Below are 16,729 nucleotides of genomic sequence, written 5' to 3'. Positions count from 1 at the left end.
CGCTTTTTGCAAAACCTCCCGCATAGTTCGAATAGCAGTGAATTTCTCATTATTGATGTCCAGTCCTGTAGACCCTCTCTTCGCAGAACACCTCTTTTCGCAGTCTTCAAGCTTGCGTTGAAGGAGGGTACACTCCATCTGTCTTCGTTGTCTCAGTCTTGCTTCCTCTTGGAAAGATGTGTACATTAATCGTCCAATTTGGTGGATCATCCGGTTGACAAATGGCGCCTTCACCCACTCTCGCCCCTGCATCCACTCAAGAAGTGCGGAGATCATGCCATCTGTCGATGTTTCCAGGTCAAAGATGGAGTAGTAGTCCTCGTCGGAAATGCTTTCGCCCGTACGCTGCTCGAAGTCCATCTTACGCAGCTCGGCGGCCTTGTCTCGAGTGTATTCTGGGTAGCGGTGCGCCTTCGAGAGCAGGGATTCGGAAGCATCTGGTGTGAGTCTGAAAATGGAGATGTACTGCTCTTTGATAACACAAATTTCAGTGTCAGTCAGGGAATTCGGACGGATAAACAGGTGGGGGCGATTTGGTGCGCCAGGGGAAGGAACGCGGACAGGGTGGTTGTCAAAGCCAGGACCGATGCGAGGAGGTTCAGTTTTGTACGCTTTAAGGGTTGGCGTATCGGGATCTGGCAAGGATGTGTTTTTGGTCTGGGGTTGGGCTGTGTGTGTTTGCTTGTCTTCTTTCTGGGAATCTGGTGATTGAGCAAGAGCCTCATGGATTCGGAGGGAAGGGATAGATGGTGTTTGTGGTGAAGTTACAGAGGCGCTTCGAGTCAAAGTTCTAAGGGTTGCTTGATATTCAAGGGTAGATACGGCTTGAGGCGAAATAGACTTGGGACCAGGAGCCTGCCAAACATCGCTGGCAGAACGTGTTGGAATGAGCTTACGGACGTCTGATTCGAAACGTTTTCTCTTGGGCGGGGACTTTTCCGGTGAATTTTCGGTGCAAAACTCATATTTTGATCTGTTTGGTCTGATAATCGTACCAAGCTGAGGAAAGGGCTCCGTAACAAGATTTGTTTGCTCTGATGCCTGATGTGGAAGCGGTGGCAATGGGCGACGAGGGTTTTCAGGAGTTCGATCGGACTCGAAAGGCTGTCTTAGAACGCTTGTGACCTCTGAGGTCGGTAATTTAGGGGGAGTTGTTTGACTGTTTGGTATTTGAGGAGGGGTGGTGGGCTGTGGGTGGCGTTCATCGCTCTGTCTGGATGAAGGCAGACAGCTTCGGTCATCGCTCTGACTGGCCTCAAGAACATCGGGATGGCTTTCTCGGGCGCCACCATCGTGAATTCGAGCTGGACTGTGAGACTTTTTGGCATCTCCTTTCCAAGAAACGGATGAGGCCACTTCAGAGCTCGCCGCAGCTTCTGAGGAAAGGACATTGGAGTCAATTCTCTGGTTGTGAGGCCGATTCTCGAGTCTTGGAGGGGGAGAGATATTAAGAATTGAGCCATCATCAACTTCAAGAGGACTGATAATGTCGGATAATGCGGCTACACGTCTAGGAGTCGGGGCAGGGAGCGGTGAGGAGGCCATGTTGTTTCTCTGAAATGCCTCTCGGCCGACTGGGAAAACAGAAGGCACATCACCGTTAGACCTACGGCCTCTGAACTGCGGATCAGGATCAACAGTGGCCTCTCTGGGATTACCTGCTCCAAGACTAGAAGGGCCATTATGGCCAGTCGGCGGTGAGTGACTGTTTCGCTGGAGGTCATCCTCCTCCCTGGCCACTTCATTTCTGAAGCTTTCCATTCCGCAGTCCTTCGGCATAGTTCGTGCGTAAACCTTTCGAGATGAGAGCCGATTGGGCAGTATCACGAGTGACAAAAGTAAAGGTCGTTTAATAACGGACAGAAGAGATGACTCTGGATCATCTCAGAGGTTTTTCTAGACTATTAACTTTGGCAATCAAAATATTTCCCGACCACATGATTTACTTTGACTGCAATGCTTCGCCAAGGAAATAAGATGAAGGCACATCTAGTATGCAAGTTACCCAGAAGAGTCTTAGACTTCAATGTGTGTAGCACCTAGTCATAATCAACAATGGAATATACCATGCATTCAAGCAAATGAATTATACTGACTTTGCATCAACAAAGACTGGGTAATTAGGGATGGCAGACAATCGAGGGCTTAAACCGAACCTAATTCATCGTGATTTGTCTTCCGGCACACTATGAAAACTATGGTCTTTCGTATCATAGTTGCCCTGTTGGCCTTGCTGCACCAGCGTTTACTGTTCTCTCATCTCGATATCGATATTGAAGACCGATGAACAGACCCTCTACCTCGTACAGATCTCAAGTCGGGCAGACTCTCGCGACTGCCGACGACTTCACCGTTCTCGTTTAGTAGTATATACATGCCCTCGATGTAACCATCAGAATGTGTCTCAATGTCTTCATTGCGAGGCTCATCAAACGTCGCTTCATCTCTCTCAAACAGACCTGACTTGATCACTTTCTTCTCCACCAGGATTTCCTTCCAGCTTGAATTATACTGCTGTTGTGCTCTCATCATCTGCCAACACTCCCGCGTTAGACTCTCGACATCGGCATCTGAGAATCCAATACCCTTCACGCTGGCCGCGCGGATATAGGCCTGCCACGCAGCACGCCAGCGGCCCCAGGCGCGAAGGACGTGCCCGCGGTAGAGGTGAGCTCGTGGCTCAAGATCGAAACGCCGTGATTTCGTCGCTGTTTCTAAGGCCGCGTTGGCATTTTGCAGCGCTAGCCGGAGGGTTGTGCTAGACAGTGGTGTCTGGAGGAGAGCGAATGTGCGTAGCAACAAGGCGTTGACGGTCTGTGTGACTATAGCCAAATCGGATTTCGAGCGAGGACTCATTGGTGAATGGAAGTCGATACTTGTCTTGAAACGGCGCGTATTTTGGTTTGCAGGAATGTATTTTGCTGTTAAAGTTGGATGAAAACGGCCGTGGTGGTGGTGTGACATCGTACTGCCTCTAAGACGTGGCGTTGGGAGGGGTTCTTCCCTATTCTTTCCTTTCCCTGCGAGGCCAATGTTTTCGCAGGGTTCCAATTCGAAACTCAATTGTGCTCTGGAAGCAGCTCAATTGTAACAATGTACCCTTTCAGCATCAATCCAGATACTGTTTGGTGAAATCGACAAAGGATGCAATGGTTTAAAGATAAGTGGTAGCTTTAGGGAGGAGCTCTAATCTCAGATCAGCGCCAGCCGAACAAAGAAAGAGGTGGCCTATTCAATCCAGCTCCCATCAACGGGAAGTTTCAATCTGTAGGTATGAAAAATGGTTCGTATCTAATAAAACAGAGAAGCGATTAGCAGAGCCGGCTATGTAACAGCATTTAGTAGTGAGCAAAGGTTCAATGCAGCAATGTGGCACCGGCAGGTGAATTATTGGGTGAATCAACGACCTCTGTGGCTGTCAAGGGATAAGCCATGCCAAGGCAGCGCAAATGAAGGCAAATCTCAAATACAAAATGTGAGATGTCGGAACTTCAAGAAGGTGGCTAAAATACTGACGTTGTCTGACCATACTTGGTTAGCTCTATACTGGCTGGTGACTACACTCTACAAATTTGATCATGGGCTTTCCTTCGCCTAAGGTAGTCACTTAAGGGTCGTTTTGAAAATCACAGACGAGCTTGAAATAATAGAGGTCGCAATACTAGTTGACCAAAATGTAAACAAGGGAGAACATGGGGAAATATCAGATTGCGCGATTCGACGAGCAAGAGCATCCGCCATGTCTTGATATTCGGGGTCGTGCGCAACCTTTGGAAGCTCTGATCATTCATACCTCTGTCTAGATAAAATACGGTAGTCATATTTTGACATAATCCACGGCGCGATACCGTGGAGATCTTCATTGTGGCTGCACATGTTGAAATCTACACTACGACGGGAACGTCGACTGCGTGGTAAGTTCCGGGCCGAACTCTCACCACAACCACCCACTGCCAAGCGATCAACTATTAGCATAGATTAAGAGGACAATAGCCACGTTTCTCCTGAGATTCAATCAAGGGCCTCCTGGCCTGAGACATACCGTGAGCGGGTGATTCATTCGGCTTCTGTGACTGACGACACTTGGTAGCAGAAGCGGTTTCCCAGACCATGGCGCTGTACTTTCCCCTCAAGATGGATGCAGTTGATGTGGCGTAGATCCATGAGAACGCCACTCTTTCCTAGGACCTCAAAACTGATCCCCCATACTCCATGCTTGCGGAGAATTTAGCGCAAAATCGACCGTGTGTCTGACCCTTCTTTGTGGATTTGAATCACTCTTCAAGACCGCTCATATGTCTAGAATCGGGGTCCTTCCAGAATTGTTTGGCAGATTATTTCTCCAGTCCTCTGAGACGATAATCGGGATCGGGGTTTCTCTTGTTCCAGACTTTGGGGGGGGGAAGCTTCCTTTTATTTGTTCAACTATCGCTATTGATTGGATCCGGCGTACCTTTTACCTCTAAGGGATCTCTTATATCTCGAATCTTTTCATACTTGGCGTTCCTGGAGCGAATTAGGCTCGGAGTAACAAGAGATTATTCAAAAACCAAACCCCCGACTGTCGTATAGCCGAAGGAGTCCTCAGTCTCCGGTCCTTGTGTAGGATAGATTACACCAGATTCTTTCGCAACATACACAAAGTGTCTACAGGTTGGTCGAAGAAACCAGGAACAACATAATGGCTTCTGGTACCTCGTTGCTATGGCACCCAAACTCTATGGGACACTATATCTACTACCTGAACATAGTTTTGCTCATCGTCTCAATAATTTTGATGTTGTTGAGACTGTATGTTCGGAAAACAATAATCAAGAAACTGGGCTGGGTGGACCTGGTGGCCATATTAGCATGGGTAAATCAACAGAACCTTGTTTGAGATGGTTATTGACGTACAATACAGGCATTCTGCATTGCTATGTCCGCACTTGAGATCGATAATACGCACTATGGCACTGGCGCTCAAATCGAAGATATATCCCCAGATACGTTTTCGGAGTTTTTCAAGGTTCAGAATTCACCAAGCCGACCATTAGGTTCATGAACTGACCACATGCGATTAGCGTCTTGCCATCCTAGAACTGGTGTATTTCTTTGCATCAGGTGCTGTGCGACTATACATCTTGACTGTTATCTCTCGTCTGAACAAAAGCAGTGCGTCCACTTCGTCAGATAAGCATTGAATATGTCTTTCGTTGACATTCTTGACAGGGATGTATGTCTGGAGCATTTACGCTCTTGCTCTTATCGTCGTCGTCACCAGTCTGACGGGTTTTTTTTTCGTGCTGACTGAATGCATGGCGTTACCGTATTACATTTCCTGGTTCAGATACTCCTTTTCTCAGCTGATCAAGGTGTATAGCGATGTGTTCAATTATGCCAGCAAATGGCGGCAATGCAAAACGGTACACGAAGAGCAGTCGTTATTTCTCGCTCATGCTATCACGTACATTTTTGTCGACTGTATGCTCATCGGTTTCCCTTTATGGGCAGTTACAAAATATGTCAGAATAGGCGTTGAGGCTGCCCAACTTCTCCCTGTCTTCTTATTAGGCATATTCGCCGTCGTCGCTGGCATCGTCAGGTTCGCCCTCATCAGCACGACAGACTACAGTGTTAACGGGTAAGTACTAGTTATCAACGTCTTGCTTGAGGTGGTAAACCCTGAAGCGTATTGGCTCACTCGTTTCAGGACGTATAAAATGGTTCCTGTCTCTGCTTGGACTGACGCCGAACTGCATGCTGGTTTTTGGGTCGGATGTTTACCAGCACTGCAATACCTTCTACGGCGAGGATCATATGCGAAGCGCTTGGGCAAAAGACCCGATTCAACTTTCACTGCTGGTAAAGGTAGTATGGCTGGGTCAACGGACGACTCGAAGATGGGTAGCATTTCTGGGTACCGGTCGAGTGCATTCGGAAACGTCCAGTATGAGGACGTCGGTGCCAAATCTCAGGTACATGCTGCTAGTGGGCAGAACGAGCATCACAGCGGCCAAAGTAGACATTTCGAAATGGTTGACTTGGAAAAAGGTGACGAGGAGCATACTTACAAGCAAACAAGCACTGCAATCAACGTCCAAGTCACACTCAGTGAGACCAACCGACGTCTCAGCAGGGGAGAAGCATAGTCTCAGATATTAAAGGAAGGATATTGAGCTTTTATATGATAACACAATCTCGCCAATTTGAGTTCAGAGAAGAATGTAAAAGTCTTTTCATGGATCACAACATCACAACCGCAAACCGTGATATTGCTCCAGAATCTGGTCTAGAATCTAGAGGAGCCACTTCTACTTAGAAGTGCGAGGACGTGTGTCTGTGCAAGCTCCGAGTCAACATTCAAACCAACTGCTGGACTACTCCGGATGAACCTAAGTGTTGAAAGATCATCATTCGTTGGATGGCACAGATACATCTTTTGTATTGTATGAGTATATTTAAGCTCTGACAACCAAGTGATTTAGAGTACTGCTTCGCTAAGAGCTTCCTGTTATTTCAGTATCACATACTGCTAACTATGTGATTAAGCTACCTTAGTACTGTGAAGGAATCTACGTTGTATAGCCAAGTTGGATCTATTGGTCTTATCGTCATCTACCGTATTCAATCTAGCTTGAATTTGATGTATCAAAGCCTTATATATTTCTTCTTTACTCATATGACCATTTGCATTGGTCACGGATCGCTTCCTCGCCCAAAAACCTATCAATTTCGTCTCGAGATGTCTGCATTTGTCACAAAAACATGTGCACGGCTGTGGTAATAGTCTTCATCACAATGATTGTTGCCCAAGATGATGTATGGACTGTGTGTTAACACACTGGTCGTCAAAGGCCTCAGTGGTGTTTCCTAATGTTTGGTTTAACGCTGTCTTCGAGACATAGGAGAAAGAACGACCAGGTGTGAGTGTTGCGTGAGCAGAACATGGAAGGTCCATGCACTAAGTAACCAGTTCCTTTTGCGGCTCGCCATCTGGAGCCTAAGCTCGGACCAACCAATCCCCAGGTCCGTGCACAATTGCCTCGGCACTCTTTTAGTTTTCGAGGGTGACTTTTGCTGACACAACAATTTATTGCCTTGCCTCACAACCTTGCAACCAGAGCTTTCGAAAACCGACTTAATTAAAGCGCCGAAGGACAGTAACTTCATAAAACAATCTGGCTTTGACCAAAAAGCTAGAAGCTTTCCATTCTTTTTTTCTTTAAACCTTTATGTTTATCGTGAAGTAGTAGTGTTTTTGGCTGTTTTGGTTCTGCAACCCCATCGCATACGTATACCTTCCTGGACAATCGTCAAGCCATATCTCTATAAAATCGACAAAGTCGACAAAATCGAACATGGCGTCATTTTCCAGTCTTCGGTACTTGGGACGGATGGATCCCAAATCTCTAGGTCCAGTGTGGACTGTCATCTTCTACGGCGTCCCCACGGTCAACGTTGCCATCCATCTCGCCTGGCTGCTTGTCCTTCACCCTGCATTTGCCTCATTATGGCTTCCATTCAACCGTAGACGCCTATCCGACTTTTTACACAAAAACTTCATGCTTAGACCATACAACCTCCACCCACTTACCCTTATCACATCCGCTTTCAGTCACATTCAGCCGTTGCATCTGTTCGTCAACCTGTCTACATACAACACATACGCCGAGAACCTCTACATGCTGGGAATATCGCCTCTTAGATTCGCCATTCTCGCACTAGGAAGCGGCATTGCGGCCAGCATGACCTACGTCCTCAACGCACGCCGTCCACGTACGAGGAAAAGCAACTCGGGGAGCACGGCTGTCGGGGCAAGCGGCATTCTGACTGGCCTTGGAACGGCGCTGGCTGTTATGTTTCCCACGATGAAAGTCCGTCTTTCTGGAACAGAAGTGGTGCTGCCCCTACGCACCGTCCTTGTGGGTATGTTTGCCTTGGACGCCATCTGCCTCGGCATCGAGAGTGAAACTGGCGTGGGACATGCTGGACATCTAGGTGGCGCGCTCTTTGGTTTAGCATACGCTATGGTGAGGAAGTCTATGAGGTGTTGGAACCCATGAAGTATCAAAAGATGCCTCGACGGGCTAGTAGCTCTGCACATGACGAGTATCACGATGGATTGTCACAGGGTCATCCCGAAGCAGTACAAACAGACCATGACTACCAAAACTGAGATCAACTCTAGCCACCCAAGTTATAAGCCGGATTGGAGTTTTCCGGTATGAAGAGCAAATATTCCGACCAATATCAATGAACGCCGCGCTACCATAACGAGAGCATACCCCGTTAAGGCTTGCCATTCCCCGCTTGCAAAGAAGCCCAACCCAATGCCGATTCCATCCTACCACAATTCCTCGCTGTTCACCATAGGGTTTTGACTCGACCTCTTGTTGTTTTGATTTGCCATCGACGACGGATGCATCTGCTGCGTCTTTCGAGAGGGAGAGATGGGTTTACATGTCGCTTCCACGGCTCCCCTTGTGTAGCTTTCAGCTATTGGGCTCGGATAAGTAATAGATCTTTCGCCAGGGCTTCCAGCGACCTTGCTGGCCATGGTAGAATCACGCAAAGGAACTGGCCCGACACCAACAGGTGATATCTTGCTGTCCGGAAACCTCGAGGCTGTGAATCCTGGCTGACGGGGACCCTTGTGCTTGTCCCACGGCGCAGTTGGTGAATGGAGAGGTGTCGATCCTTGACTACGGCGAGACCGTATAGACTGAGGACGAAAATTGGGGGATGTGAGGCCCCAGGCCCGTCCAAAAGCAGCACCTGGGTGGTAAATACATAGAACTATGCACACCAGCAATGGCAATGCCCCGCTGATCACCAAAGATGCGATCTCTGTCCGCGCCAGAGGGCCATCGAGACCTGCTCCATACTCGACGAGGCGGTAGATGGAGTGTGCGATCAAGACAACAGCGACCGGAGGCATAACTTGAGGAAATTTGTCAGCTCGGTGAAAGACATTATCAGACGCAAGTTTTACTTACCCTTCACGAAATGCCTAAATCGAGGTGCCTGGTACACGGCTATGTGTTTTGGGTCCGGGGCCTTTTGTGTGAACCAGAGGTACAAACCGACGAACAACAACAGAGCTGCAGTCTGGACAACCAGCCCGGCAAGAAGAATGGTAGTTGTCTGCCACAACTCGTCAGTATCGAAAACTAGGCTGCAGACGGAAATTTCATACTTGAACGCCGCTTAGTCCAAAGACGGCGGCAACGACACCAGCTATTTCCAACGCAATGGCAAGTAACAATGCGAAGACCAACAACAACCCGGCGACTCTAGGCTGGGTAAAGCCGATACCAAGGCCATACAGAGAGACGACGTGAGGCAAGACTTGGCAAAGAGCCGCGGCGATCAGGGTTGGTCCTAGAATTGTGCCGAGAAGCCACAGAGAAAAGGACGTTTGGCTGGCAACGTTATTTCGAAGGGTCAACCTCCCGGCAAAACCCAAGACCTCCAAGAGGATTCCTGTGGTTAGGGTAGAAGCGAAGAGAGGTGTCTTGAATCGGTAGCCTTGATAGAAGGTCAGCGGCGCCAACAGCGCAAAAGCCGCCAAGAAGATGGCGCTACCGACTGCCGATGGCGAGTAACTGAGAAAGCCACCATCGAAGGGGCAGGTATGCGCTGTACAGTCGCCTGTCATTGTGTCTTCGTCTCACTTGACAGGCGACAGTGGTGGTCCCTTTACCATTGTTTGGTCGGGCATGCCTAGAGGGAAAAAGGGGAGACAAAGGAGCGTGTCGGGGCTTTTTTTGGGATATATACATTGGCAGAGGAGCCTGAGCAACGTAGGCAAACATTCAAGCATTCCCGCAGGCTCGATCTGCAGTGGGCAGTATGGTTGGAAGATACGGACGATTGTGGGGGGCGGACATGCGATGAGGGAGGCGGTCCGACGAGATGCGTGGTTCACGCAGGATAGGCCAGGGTCAATTCAAACGGGCACACCACCAGCTTCCGCAGTTGCATCCGATATGGACACATCCACTTCGGAAGAGACGTTGTACCAACAGGAATTTTCTTCAGTCAACCTTCCGACGAGAAGAAGCTTGGGAAGGTATTGGTCTAAAGCGAAAAGCAGGACGGGGCAAAGGGACTTTGCCGAGCCTTCAAAACGCCACCGTCAGATGCAAATGTGCAGTTTTTTTTTTGGTATTCAATAAATCCGATAAGCACGCACTTTCCAGCCATGAAGCAATGAGAGGTTCAGTGTCATGGTCAAAGAGCAAGCAGACGGGGAAAAGCGGGCAAGCAGACAAGGGCGGGTGGACGAGGGGAAGGCCGTCCCAGCAGAACGGTTCAGCCGTGGAAAATGTTGGAAAGCTTGCAGATCAAGACCCTCCATGAGAGGTCACGGGCCAATAGGTAAGAGACGGCTGGCGGCTGCGGCCTGTTTATCCAACGGGCGGCGCAGGTGAAGAGGTTACATTGGCTGGTCATCTTGTGAGCCCATGCTGGTCCATGTCAGCCGGTGAGCAAGGGACTCCTCCAATGGAGATGCGAGTCGTCACCTCTCATCTGCCCTACAGCCTAGCTCTGGAGAAACAACAATGTTCGCTATCATCCAGTGCTTTGAGGTCAAGCTTGCTACGCCGCATATTATGGGTGGGACGGGCTGGGCCAGTTGCCAGTTTGGGGGCTAGAACAATCAGAAGACGTGGCCTGGAAGCGGGGAAGACTGCCAACACCCGGATGTCATTTGCGAGCAAGATCAACCTGTTGACCGGGGGTGTAGGTGTTCGCGTGTATGTATGGTGGATTGGAAGAATGATGCCTGGGATGAGCTTGTGTGTGTTGCCTGGCACGGATATTACCAACCCATCACACACATACAGAGAGAGAGAGAGAGACATGAGACTGCATAATGGAGGGAAGAAGAAGGGGGAAGAGAGAGACAGAGAGAGGCAGGAAGAAGGAAGGTAGATCGTAACACCCGCCACACCCGACACCCGAGATTTGGTCCTGTCAAGGCAGGTGCAGTGCTACAAGCTGTGTGTGCACACAGGCACGCACCGCACATCAGGCACTGCAGCTGCATGATGCAGCTTTCCTCAACAGTTGCCAAGAGATGAAGAAACAAACAAACAAATAACAAGACCACTGACGAGATAGGTAGGGTATTGGCACTGCGGCCCAACCAACAAGTTCCATTGCTAATTAATCCCTGGTGCTGACAGCCCTGGGCCCCCGTGCACCTCATCCACCCCCCGGTGAGAGACGTAGGTGTAGATCCAGAGTCTGGAGAAGAAGCTCTGGCCAATGTGGATTATGCAGAAAGAACCTGTCCACTAATTAACTGGTACCCATTCACCCTGCCCCCCCAAGGATGCCGGTACGGATCCCGTATCTTAGTTCCCCTAGTGCTTTAGTGTACTATGTAGTGTAGTTCTAGTGGCCGCTGTGGTCGGTGGATCCTCGGCCGACAGACCCCCGATCGCGCTAACCCTTTCTCGCAATAGCCTGCATGACGTCAAAAGCCGGGCGCTTAAACGTCTTGGCATCCAAAGACACATTCGCAGCCCGCGTTTCTTCTTTCGTTTCCTGCCAGTCCAGATTGTTTGCTCACAACCCACTTACACGCTTAAAGCCTGTCCCGCCAGCCAACCGAGACATCCATCACACCTTATTGACGACCGGTCACCGGTAGAAACTCCTCCGTCGGGGAAAGAGAGAGTGAAAGCGAGAGAGAGAGAGAGAGGAGGGAACTCGTCCCACCAGCTCCTCATTCTCCATGCGATGAGCGCATGTCTGGCGAGGTGCTGTCGCCGCCGCCCCCCTCGCGTGCCGCCACTATTTCTTTCTACCCGTGCGCCAGTCGCGTCTCTTCACCCTCTAGCGGACCGGGGAACACGCTACCTATCCGCCACACCCTTTAAGTCCAAAGACGATAGTGATCCGAGGTTGAAAGACCTAGGTAAAGAGATATCGGACGAGTTTGCCGTCGTGAGAGAGCACTATGGTACCACACCCTTCCGATCACTTTCCTTTTTCCTCATCCTTCTCCTCTTCCTCCTGTCCCCTTTCGCCCCCAATACACGCAACCATCTCTTCGAAGGTTCCACCCACCCACCCCATCACTAACACACAGAGCAGATACCCCAAAGTACCCCATCGTGCTCGCCCACGGGCTGATGGGCTTCGCCGAGCTGCGTCTCGGCTCCTACGTGCCCCCAATCCACTACTGGCACGGCATATCAGACGCCTTGCAGGCCCTCGCGGGTGCCCCCGCGGTGATCACGGCCGCCGTTCCTCCTTCGGGCTCCATCGAGGAACGCGCCGCGAAGCTGGGCGCCGACATCGCCGCCAAGGCCGGTGGTCGCGCTGTCAACATTATCGCGCACTCCATGGGCGGCCTTGACGCCCGCTACATGATCTCCCATCTCAAGCCCGCCAATGTTGACGTGCTGAGCTTGGTAACGGTCGCCACGCCGCACCGTGGGAGCGCTTTTGCTGATTACCTGCTTAACGGCCAAGGGCCCATCAAGCTCGCTAATTTGTACGGGCTCATCGAGCGGGCTGGATTAGGCACGAAGGCCTTTGGGCAACTAACGAGAGAGTACATGGAGGGCGAGTTCAACCCCAAGACACCCGACAACGAGAATGTGAGGTATTTCAGCTATGGCGCTTGCACCAGCACACCCCCACTTCTCAGCCCCTTCCGGCAGAGTCATCGTATTCTGAAGGAGGTTGAGGGCGCGAACGACGGGTTGGTAAGTGTCTCGAGCAGTCGGTGGGGCGACTACAAGGGAACACTGGTCGACGTGAGCCACTTGGACCTGATCAACTGGTCGAACCGGCTGAAGTGGACGCTCAGGCAGGTATGGTCAGGGCAGACGAGAACGTTCAACGCCGTTGCCTTTTACCTTGACATCGCCGACATGCTGGCTAAAGAGGGGCTGTAAAGTATACGAGATTGGCTGGGTTTAATCTGTGAGACCAGATGTCCATGTACATTTACTACAAATTGTACGATATGTTGGTATGCGGCGTCTGGTTACAGAGCCATATAGAACAGGAACGAGGAACAAGGATGACGGGAAATCAGCCGGCAGATCTCGTTCGCGTTTATTAATCAACAGCATGTAGCATGAGGAGCACCAACAGATACAAGGATCCAGTAAACCGCGCCGTAAAACATCTTGCCAGCCCCCCCTCTACCCCCTCTTGAGCGATCCACGGCACAACCGGGAAAGACTCGGAATCCCGTGTCGCACAGTCAAGCCCTCATGGTAACAACTAGGCCGATGACCCCTTCCACTCCCAGACAAACAAAACATATCTTAAGCATGCCTAGACTCAACCGGCCTCAATCGACCTTACATGCTTCTCGTGTGTGCCTGTGTGTGCATGAGATGCCGGTCAGGTGGGCACGAGACAAATGCGCGCCATGCCAGACCACCACCAACAGCGTCCTCGACCCCAAAAGCCTCGTCGTCGTCGTCTGATTGGTCAGATGCACTTCAAACCAACCCCCCGGCTGATAATTACCAACAAAGAAGCTTGATCAAGCACCGCTCTTTCTCACACACACACACACACACACACCCCTCCCTCCCTCTCACTTCTTTCTCCACTGTCGATTTCGATTCTCGGTTGGAGCACACAGAAAGAGGTTTAGGAACATCTGCAGGAGCAGTAACCAATATCACGAAATGCAGACAGGGGTTGTCGATTTCTCTTTGTGGGAAAAGATGCGTGTTTTTGTGTGTGGATGTTCGTTATGTATGTGCGAACCTTTGATTTTCTTTCTGGTCCTGGTTGCGTGTGATGGAGAGAGCGGGCAGACGGGCGGACGCTTCCTCCCGAACTGGCCTTGTTTTTTTTTTTTCTTTTCGTCCAAGTTTTCAATCCCTTCGGTTTGATTTGTTGCTCTCTCTTTCCGATTGACTCGGATTTGCGTGTGATAGATCGCCAGGGGGGTTGGCATTTTATGACACACCCGTCACTTAGCGTTCATCTACCCGCCTGTACCATAACTCGTCCAACCCCCCCCCCCCCCCCCTCCCCCCGGGCCTCCCCCCCAGGCATGTCCTCCTCCTGGCGAAATGGTGTTGTCTGTTAATCACCCGGACATCTGTTTCCCTTTCTTGATTCTGCCTGGAGCTCTGCGGTAGATGTCCCCCTCCGCTTTAGAAGTGCTATAGAAAGAGAGCATCGTTTGGAGGGTGTTGGTCGCATACATTCGCTGATGTGATACCATCGTGATGCCTCACCTAAACCTCGCGAACTCACTCTTCGCATCCACACCACGGGAAACACATGAGAGGAACTATAGAACAGTACTGTTCATTGTGTTTTCCTATTAAGACCTAATGACAAAAGGTATTACAAAAGTCACAGCTTCAGTCACCCCACACAGCAGAACCATACCCTCCCCTCTCTTTCCTTCCGCTCATCTTGAAGAAACTGTGTTCTACTCTATTCCTTTCTCAGTTTTCTCAGGGGCATTCGTATCAGCATTATTCATTATAATCAACCGCCAACCTATTGCTGCTCTCGCTCGCTCACACCTTTAACATCAAACGCTTCAACCGGTGGGAATTTCAATTGAACGCAACTGCAGCCTAGCTCTTCTCCGGGATCTGACTCGGCGCATTCTCGTTCGTAACGCCGCTATATGCCGGCCTCTCCTCCGGCCCCGACGCACCCGCAGCCATGGCCTCGTCATAGCTCGGCGGAGCATCGTCGAACGATGCGGCGCCCGGTGTACCCATCTGAGGTGGATACAATGGATCATATTGTGGTGCCGCCGCAGGCGGGTGCTGTTGCTGCTGTTGCTGCTGCTGTTGCTGCCCACGCCCCATCTGCGCGTTCGTAGGTGTCACAGTCGCAGACTGCGACGTGCGTGGCGGTAGTCTCGGTGGCCTGTTCATCGTCGCCTGTGCAGGGCGGTTTGCCTGTTGCGCAAGGGCCTCGAGGAGCTGCGGTGGCGGCGCGATGCCGGAGTACACTTGTATCTTGGAGAAGTGCAACGGGAGGAAGATGGTCTGCGCTGCCGGGTTGTCCTTCGACGACCCCAAGAATGTCCGCGTGGAAGGGGGCTTACCCCAGCAAAGCCCCAATTGGATATCTAGCTCGTAGTGTCGTTGTAGGTTGCAGGCCACGAAGCTGGGAGCGACGGTGTTGGGGAGCGGGATATTGCGCCAGAGCTCGTCCGGGATGACGGACTCGTGGGTCAGGTCGTCTGAGGTCGGCTCATCAAGTAGGGGTGTGCTTAGGCCTGTTTGCGTCACGACGACCCATCTGCTCACCTCCGTGTTAAAAAGGTCGTGGCATCGTACGTGGGTCTTGCCGATGAGCTCAATTTGGATCGATGTAAGATAGACTTGTTCATGCGAGGGGATGAGCTTCTTGGCTATGAGCCGGAGAGGCAGCGGCTGATTGCATGTTAGGATGGAGGGATGTGGTAAACGTGCAGAGAGCTCGATGGAGGGCGGGACTACGTTGTCACTATTGCTGGGGCTGTCGTCTTTACTGGAACCAAAGAGTGAGCTCTTCTTCTTCTGCAGACCTTGCGGCCGAGGTTTGAAAGTGAAGGGCCGGCGGGCATATGCCTCTTGCGAAGTTTTGGGAGGCCGCGGCGGCTCGATGGGCATGAACTTGAAGCCGATCTGGTACCGCCAGTTCTCCTTCAGAAAACCAGGCCGTTGAATGGTGACTTTGAGGTAGTAGCGGACCTCGGCTTGGCGAGGAAATCCGGTGAAGGACGGAGGCAGAGTCTTGGTGACGTGCTGAAGAAAGAGCTGCTTACTTCCGTCCATGACCCTGGCCCCACCGAGTCCGAAGGGTCCGATGCCCGCGCCGAAGCCTCCCATACCGCCGATTCCACCAATCTTGGACATGGCCACCGGGTCACTGCAAGCGTTGTTGATGGGCAGCTTAAACCTGAAGGGAAACTCGTGCTGACCGCCCTGGACCATGTAGCTCCCGCTCATGGCCGAACTGCCTCCGAGGTCTTCCTCGTAGGTGGGAAAGACCTGTGCTACCTGATAGAGAATCTTATGATTCTCGCTAGCAATGCTCCCCGGTCCACCTCCAGGCGGGAGCAGCGGGCGCGGATTGCTGTTTCGTTCATCGTAGTTCTGCGGCAAGCCCAGGGCCGTCTTGGATTCTCCCTCAAGCTTGACGATGATGCCGCCAATGTGCTCCGGGCGACTCAGGTGCAGCACGACGCGGCCGGCGACTGAGTCGAGGTTGGTGTAGAACTCGGGCTGGTTCTCGAGCGCTATCCTGATAGACATGGTGTCCGCTCAATCCACTTTTTAGTGGCTTCTCTTCCGCCGTGCCGTGGTGTAGCGAGCACGCGTCCTCTTGCGCACGCTGCTGTCGTCAAAAATAGGTGTGTCGGTAAAGGACCTGTGACGGACAACCGCATCAAACAAACTTGCCTCACCAAAAAGAGCGTACCGCAACGTGCGGGAGCTTGTGTGTTGGGAGGGAGGGGCAGAGTGGGGTGGAGTATTTTTGCGCACCGGGTTGTGTGAGGTAGCAAAGTTGTGTGAGTGAGGGGAAAGCTGAGTTCAATTATTCCATGTGCCCTTTAGAAATGAAGTGAGGGTCATTGGAAAGGCCAACAGAGCCAAGAGTCTGAGACTGTCTGCGTGACGGGGCCCCAGTATCGACGGCCAGAAAGGCGACGTAGACGCGTGGCTTAGCTTCCTTCCAAGCCTCGTCGCTGGAGCTGAATGATTCGGTTGAAAGCAGTCGTAATTGACTGCTCTTGAGCCTTGCC

At 51.2% G+C, this 16,729-nt stretch overlaps 6 protein-coding genes across 6 annotated transcripts; 3 read left to right on the top strand and 3 right to left on the bottom strand.

Moving 5' to 3' along the window:
* Positions 1–2,256: 2,256 nt before the first annotated feature.
* On the bottom strand, positions 2,257–2,964 carry CTRU02_200069 (uncharacterized protein; the record flags this gene model as incomplete). The annotated part of the gene is made up of 1 exon (XM_036723186.1): positions 2,257–2,964. The coding sequence occupies one exon, from the start codon at positions 2,962–2,964 to the stop codon at positions 2,257–2,259; it is 708 nt and encodes a 235-aa protein (XP_036584975.1).
* A 1,717-nt stretch (positions 2,965–4,681) lies between these two features.
* CTRU02_200068 (uncharacterized protein) lies at positions 4,682–6,131 on the top strand (the record flags this gene model as incomplete). Its single annotated transcript, XM_070203636.1, has 5 exons — positions 4,682–4,855; positions 4,904–5,008; positions 5,064–5,154; positions 5,212–5,623; positions 5,693–6,131. The coding sequence occupies 5 exons, from the start codon at positions 4,682–4,684 to the stop codon at positions 6,129–6,131; spliced, it is 1,221 nt and encodes a 406-aa protein (XP_070062218.1).
* A 1,209-nt stretch (positions 6,132–7,340) lies between these two features.
* CTRU02_200067 (rhomboid family protein) lies at positions 7,341–8,045 on the top strand (the record flags this gene model as incomplete). Its single annotated transcript, XM_036723184.1, has 1 exon — positions 7,341–8,045. The coding sequence occupies one exon, from the start codon at positions 7,341–7,343 to the stop codon at positions 8,043–8,045; it is 705 nt and encodes a 234-aa protein (XP_036584973.1).
* A 281-nt stretch (positions 8,046–8,326) lies between these two features.
* On the bottom strand, positions 8,327–9,640 carry CTRU02_200066 (rta1 domain-containing protein; the record flags this gene model as incomplete). Its single annotated transcript, XM_036723183.1, has 3 exons — positions 8,327–8,922; positions 8,979–9,126; positions 9,179–9,640. The coding sequence occupies 3 exons, from the start codon at positions 9,638–9,640 to the stop codon at positions 8,327–8,329; spliced, it is 1,206 nt and encodes a 401-aa protein (XP_036584972.1).
* Positions 9,641–11,741: 2,101 nt separating this feature from the next.
* Positions 11,742–12,899, top strand: CTRU02_200065 (triacylglycerol lipase; the record flags this gene model as incomplete). The annotated part of the gene is made up of 2 exons (XM_036723182.2): positions 11,742–11,803; positions 12,086–12,899. The coding sequence occupies 2 exons, from the start codon at positions 11,742–11,744 to the stop codon at positions 12,897–12,899; spliced, it is 876 nt and encodes a 291-aa protein (XP_036584971.2).
* A 1,662-nt stretch (positions 12,900–14,561) lies between these two features.
* Positions 14,562–16,238, bottom strand: CTRU02_200064 (arrestin; the record flags this gene model as incomplete). Its single annotated transcript, XM_036723181.1, has 1 exon — positions 14,562–16,238. The coding sequence occupies one exon, from the start codon at positions 16,236–16,238 to the stop codon at positions 14,562–14,564; it is 1,677 nt and encodes a 558-aa protein (XP_036584970.1).
* Between the last annotated feature and the right edge of the window lie 491 nt (positions 16,239–16,729).

Source organism: Colletotrichum truncatum (assembly GCF_014235925.2).
Source record: "Colletotrichum truncatum strain CMES1059 chromosome Unknown Contig_0001, whole genome shotgun sequence".
Taxonomy (NCBI): domain Eukaryota; kingdom Fungi; phylum Ascomycota; class Sordariomycetes; order Glomerellales; family Glomerellaceae; genus Colletotrichum; species Colletotrichum truncatum.
Note: the sequence above shows the minus strand (reverse complement) of the source record. Positions and strands in the feature narration are given on the sequence as shown.